The sequence below is a fragment of the Otolemur garnettii genome, unplaced genomic scaffold (assembly GCF_000181295.1).
Source record: "Otolemur garnettii isolate 467f Iridium unplaced genomic scaffold, OtoGar3 scaffold00013, whole genome shotgun sequence".
Classification (NCBI taxonomy): domain Eukaryota; kingdom Metazoa; phylum Chordata; class Mammalia; order Primates; family Galagidae; genus Otolemur; species Otolemur garnettii.
Window position 1 is genome coordinate 3,057,272 of NW_003852408.1, and position 6,000 is coordinate 3,063,271.

At 42.2% G+C, this 6,000-nt stretch overlaps 1 protein-coding gene across 1 annotated transcript in view; it reads right to left on the reverse strand.

The window, feature by feature from the left end:
* The window catches only part of LOC105886536 (nuclear body protein SP140-like protein), a 71,192-nt gene extending 68,620 nt beyond the window's left edge, over nucleotides 1-2,572 (reverse strand). The window contains exon 1 of the mRNA XM_012802266.2: nucleotides 2,523-2,572. Within this exon, the coding sequence (XP_012657720.2) occupies nucleotides 2,523-2,554 (32 nt within the window). The 5' untranslated portion in view covers nucleotides 2,555-2,572. The remainder of the gene's footprint in view (nucleotides 1-2,522) is intronic.
* Between the last annotated feature and the right edge of the window lie 3,428 nt (nucleotides 2,573-6,000).

Consider the following 6,000-nt stretch of genomic DNA (forward strand, 5'->3'; position numbering starts at 1 on the left):
AATGTTAGAGAAAAGAAAACATAGAAAGAATGTGGCCATTTGGTTAATGAAAAGGGTAGCACTGCAAATCAGCAGAGAAAAGGATGGTTTAACCAATAAGTTGTGTCTTCAGAAAAACTGTTAAAAATCAAAACAGAGACTTTAAATGATAGCTTACATGGGAAACAGTTTGGTTTCAGGTAAGGCAGGAAATATGAAGAAACATTTTCACTCAGATTCTGTAGAGTAAGTGGGAGGTTTGGGGTGAAGCAGAGTGCGAGGTACTGTAAAGGGCAGGCACAGGAAAAAACAAAGGAACATAGAATGTAATCTGAAGAAGATAAGGAGAACATCCCCACTGTGCTCAATACCACACAAAAACCTAAATACAAGCGAAAGAATGTGAAAATGAGATTACAAGTTGAAAAATATGGGTTATATAAGAGATTGCAAAGATGCAGAAACAAACTAAGATCCATCTCAAATAGAAACATGATCAATATTTTAAAAATCAGAAATAACAAGAAATAAAAACTTAACTAAAAATTAAATAACTGTCAAGGAGGAAAAGTTCAAGACAACCATTCTGAACACAAAGTAAACTGAAAAGAAGAAAGTGCTAAGCAGCAGATAAAGGCTGTGAAGGCTAAAGTTGCACCAATATGAGAAAAATTTGGCCTAAAAGTGGAAAATGAAGTTTTCAGAGATATCGGAGGATTAACTTTTCGTGAGATAAAAGTAGAACAAATTTGTCACCTTGAAGACCACATGAGCTAACTTAAAACTGGATGTGCTCTAGGAATTTGTCAGCAACTTTGTTTATTACAATGAAGGTACATCTGTCTTATGAAGTCAATACCATGATAGGTCTCTATACAAAATTTTATGCCATAACAAGACAAAAGTTACTACACACAAAGTTCAAAGACAATAAAGTATATTTACATTTACTGGACTATTTTCTGAACTTTCTTATGTCATGAAAGAAAGAACAAACACGTTAACTGACTAACACTGGTGAAACGTAATTTATTCAAAGGGACTTGAAAGAGCCAATAAACACGAGACACTGTGTAACTTTACACAAAAACAGGAAATACAAAGTAAAATAGCATGAAAATCTATATTCATCAGCTTTGCAAAGTTTGGCTGTATGTGGGGAGATGGCTTGTCTGTCTCATTTGCTATTGGTAGGAAAATACACTGACTCAGCCACTTGGACATTTAATTTGGCAGAATCTATAAACAAGGAAATATTAGCCCTCCTGCTCAAATAATTCTACTTTTTATGTTTTTTTTCACAAGTTAAATACCTGTATACATGCAAAAAAAAAAAAAAGAAACCCCAAAGAAATATATAATCATTGTTATTACAGCTTGTTGGACAAAGGGAACAAGGGGAAACAATTTAAATGATTTCCAATTGGGATAAGGTTAAAAAATTGTGGTATGTCAATTCTATGGAATAGCATATAGCCATTAAAATAATGAGGTAGGTTTATATGTATTAAGGTGAAAAGATCTTTAAGATTTAAGATTTCCACTATTAAGTGAAAATGCAGAACAGCATGTGCAATATAATCCCATTTATCACAAGATGGGAACAGAAAGTTTATATGTATGAAGACTCATTGTATGTAGGTAAATGCATAGGCAAAGATGCGGAAGGCTAAACTCAGACTCTCCACCAGCCAGAAAGGGAAGCTTCTGGTCAGGGGTGAGTGGTGAAGAGGATCTTTCCCTCTCTATACTTCTATATTGTTTGAAGCTTTATGAATAAGCACGTATAATGTATTTCTTTTGTGTTAATTTTTTTAATTAAAGAAATTAAGCAGTGTTATTTCTGAACCCATTCCTAGACAAAGGTAGGTTTTCTATCTCTTATCTTTTTAGAGATATGCCCCCTCTTAGAAAAGGAAATTCAAGCCAAAAAAAAAAAAAAATCAAAAAACAAACCCTATTCAGCTTGCACTGGTCTTTTGCCATCCTAGGCTTTTTCTTCCTTTTCCTTCTTTTGATCAAAGTCAAGGGAGGGAGAACTCAGACCATGAGCTGGTTATGGGAATAGCCCAGGAGTCACAGGAACCTTAGGTGCCAGGACTGGTGAGACTACAACATCCAATGTTTAAAGTAGCCCAGGTGTTTATATGGAGCATTTATGTTCTAAACTATATTTTTTGACATGACCTATGTGAAAGTTGAAGAAAACAGAGGGACATGAGAGGGTTTCAAGTTCATGGGGAAGAGTGAAATCTCTGCCTTACTGAAAGGACTCCTGTGTTCAGAGAGCTCTGGCCAGCAGAGCAGCAGCTGCAAAATCAGGAAGTCACATATATTATGCAAAGCAGAACTCACACCGACAGTCATCCTGCTGCAGTTTAAAAAAATCCAATTTTCTCATTACCTACTCTTTCTTCTCATTGTATTAATACCTGTGTCCTTGCAAAGCAGAACTAGACTCAGGTAATGCTTCAGACATGAACTGGACTAGAGGCATGATGGCAGCAATATTGACAGACATGAGGAAGGAGATAAAGGCTCACCTGGTGCTCAGGTCACGGTTACCACTTGCCATCCTCAGAGCCCGGGTTCTGATCCCTCCAGTCTGCCTGGGCTTGGTCCAGGGTGGCTGCCCAGGCTCTGAGCAGAAAGTCTGTTGACAGTTTAATTTACCCAGAGAGGGCTCCGCCCCAATGGGGGAAATAGAAGTGAAAGTATTTATTGAAGTTCATGACATGCTGTGGACACAGTGTCTCTCCTCCTTCACTCCAAGGGCTTCCCAGGTTTCCTGAAATGTGACTGAGAAAAGGGGAGAGGCTCTGGGCAAGACCTTGTGGATGAGGGAAGGGGGACCCTAGGATGAGCAGGGCCTGCTCCCAGAAGCCCATATGTTTATGCAAAGAACAGCAAAAAAAATCCTAAGTAGGAGGCTGGAGTCAAGTTGGTGACAGCAATTAACATTTCAGGGGCTAGCAAAAATAGAGATAGAGAGCTCTTGAAAAGAACAGAGAACCTAGAAATGAACCCAGCCACATATGGCCACCTGATCTTTGATAAGCTAAACAAAAGCATGCCCTAGGGAAAAGAATCCCTACTTAAGATATGGTGCCAGAGGAACTGGTTTACCACATGTAGAAGATTGAAATTTGACTTGCACCTCTCACCACTGACAAAATTTTACTCTTGCTGGATAAAGGATTTAAACGTAAGATACAAAACAAAAATTCTAGAAGAAAGTGTGGGGAAAATTCTTGACACAAGTGGCCTGGGAAATGACTTTATGCACAAACCCCTCTTGACAATTGCAGCAATACCAAAGATAAATAAATAGGACACGATCAAGCTAAAAAGGCTTCTGCACAGCTAAGTTACTACAACAAAGGCAAACAGCCTTCAGAATGAGAGGAGATATTTGCATGCTATGAATCTGGGCTGATAACTATAATTTACAGAGGGCTCAAATTAATCAATAAGAAAAGAACAAACAACCCTACTTATAAGTGAGCAAGAGACTTGAACAGAAATTTCTCTGAAGATGACAGACAAATGGCCAACAAACATGAAAAAAATGCTCATCATCCGGAATCAACAGAGAAATGAAAACCAAAATCACTCTGAGATATCGTCTAACTCCAGTGGAATTAGTCCATATCACAAAGTCTCAAATCTGCAGATGTTGGCATGGATGCGCAGAGAAGGGAATGCTTTTGCACTGCTGGTGGGATTGCAAACTAGTGCAATCTCTATGTAAAGAAGTATGGAGAATTCTCAAAGAATTAAAAGCTGACCCTCCATTTGATCCCACAATCCCATTACTAGGTATCTACCAAGAAGAACAAAAATCATTTTACCACAAGGATTTGCACCAGAATGTTTATTGCAGCTCAATTCACAATTGCCAAGATGTGGAATCAACCCAAGTGCTCATCAGCCCATGAGTAGATTAACAAACTGTGGTGTATGTATACCATGGAGCACTGCTATTAAGCCACAAGGGAAAGATGGAGACTTTACAACTTTTGTGTTTATCTGGATGGAGTTGAAACACATTCTTCTTTGTAAAGTATTGCAAAAATGGAAAAAAAAGTACCCAAGGTTCTCAATACTAATATGAAACCAATATATAAATAATTACATGCCTACACACAGAAAAACCTACAAGTATAGTCTTGCAAGGGGAAGGGCAGAGGAAGCAAGAGGGGAAGAGGGAATAGGGAGGATGATTGGTGGGATCCCACCTAATGAGCACAATGTGGGGATGTTCAGCACAGCCCCTGGATGAAGGCTCAACTACAATTTGAACTTTACCTTAGAAATGAAAACAGGAGGGAGGCAAGATGGCTGACTGAAGCCAGCTTTTGGCAGACGCTCCCATCCAGAGGGAGAAATAATGGCCAGAAATAACCCAATGAAGTGGAAGATTGGGAGCTAACCTGAGAGAGAGGATCAATAGGTTCACATCACCCTTGCTGTGACAAGCTGGGACTCCAAGGAAACAAATTTCAGGTATAAAACCCATCCCAAAGAGGATGGGAATCCTTCCTACCCCCCACCCCCGCAGAGCAGCTTGAGGCAGTAGAAAACAGAGGACCTTTTGTTTCACCAAAGGGGAGAGAACAACTGAGGGCCAGGACTCCCTCCATGGAGGGATAACCCTGCAAGCCCAGGGAGTCTCTTGCCTGAGCCAAAAGTTGATATAATATTCTCCCTATCTTCCTGAACTCCCAATCCACCCCTACCCCCTCTCCTGGAGGTCTGGAAGACTACCACCTGCAAAATCAGGAGCATTTGGCAGATTTTTGCTAGGGCGGGCCACCTCATGAGCTCTGGGATAGTTGTGCTGAAACTATGACTTTAATAGAGGTAAGGAGTCACAAGGGGAGAAAGACTTGCCCCATGTTGAAAAGAGCATACCTCAGGCCCTGCACTACTGACCACTGGGGACAATAGCCCACCAGCTCCCCTGCTCTGCAGCCTGCAGGTGGGTGACTCTGCTCCCTTGCGGTGACCTGTGGCCTCAGCAGTGACTCCTGCCTTGCTCCTATGACCTCTGCAGCCCATGGCCGGTGACTTCCTCCCAGCCTTTGCCACCTGCAGCCAGTGACTGGTAACTCCCACCTGGCTCCTGTGACCCATGGGGCCGCTGGCCAGAGACTCCGCCCTCTGGCTCCTGGGACCAGCAGCCTCTGGAAGCAACTCCTGCCTAGCCCCTGCAACCCCCTACAGCCCATGGCCAGCAACTCCTCCCTTCAGCTCCCTGTCTGGCTCCTGCAACCCAGGCCCATGCCCAGGGACTCCTGCCTGGCTCCAGTGACCCAGGTTGGGGGGGCCAGCAACTCCATCTCTCAGCTCCCCACCAGGCTCCTGCAGCATGAGACCAGGGATCAGTGGCTTCGCCCTCTGCTTCCCTGCCTGGCTCCTGTGACCCTTGCAGCCAGTGGCAATGCCCTAAGGCTCCCCTCTGGCTCAGGTGACCTACACACAGAATACCTCAGACTGTTGGCACCACCCCTGGCAGCGCTGCCCCTGATAGTGGTGGCAGCTCCATAGTTTCTCCCACTGGTAAGGTGACCAGACATACTGCTTTTTGTGGGACAGTCCCGATTTTTAACAATTTACCCCGTGTCCTGTGGCATTTTTAAAAAGTCCTGATTTTTGGAAAGAATGCACGACAAGCTAGGGAACAGTGGGAGAATGGGAAGAAAATATATGTTTTTTGGCTGCCATGTGGCTATTTCACCAGGATATGAGTTTTATATTATTTTTGTTAATTTTATAATGTTAAACTTTAATAATGACAAATAATTGTTGAGAACTGATTATGGAGAACTGCTTATCAAAGTTCGCATTGTTGGGTGGCACCTGTGGCTCAAGGAGTAGGATGTTGGCCCCATATGCTGGAGGTGGTGGTTTCAAACCCAGTCCCAGCCAAAAACTGCAAAAAAAGTTCACATTGTTGATCAGTTGTTAGAATTTGACCACCATTGTTTGGACTTAATGAACAATGGCACCTTTTGGCAT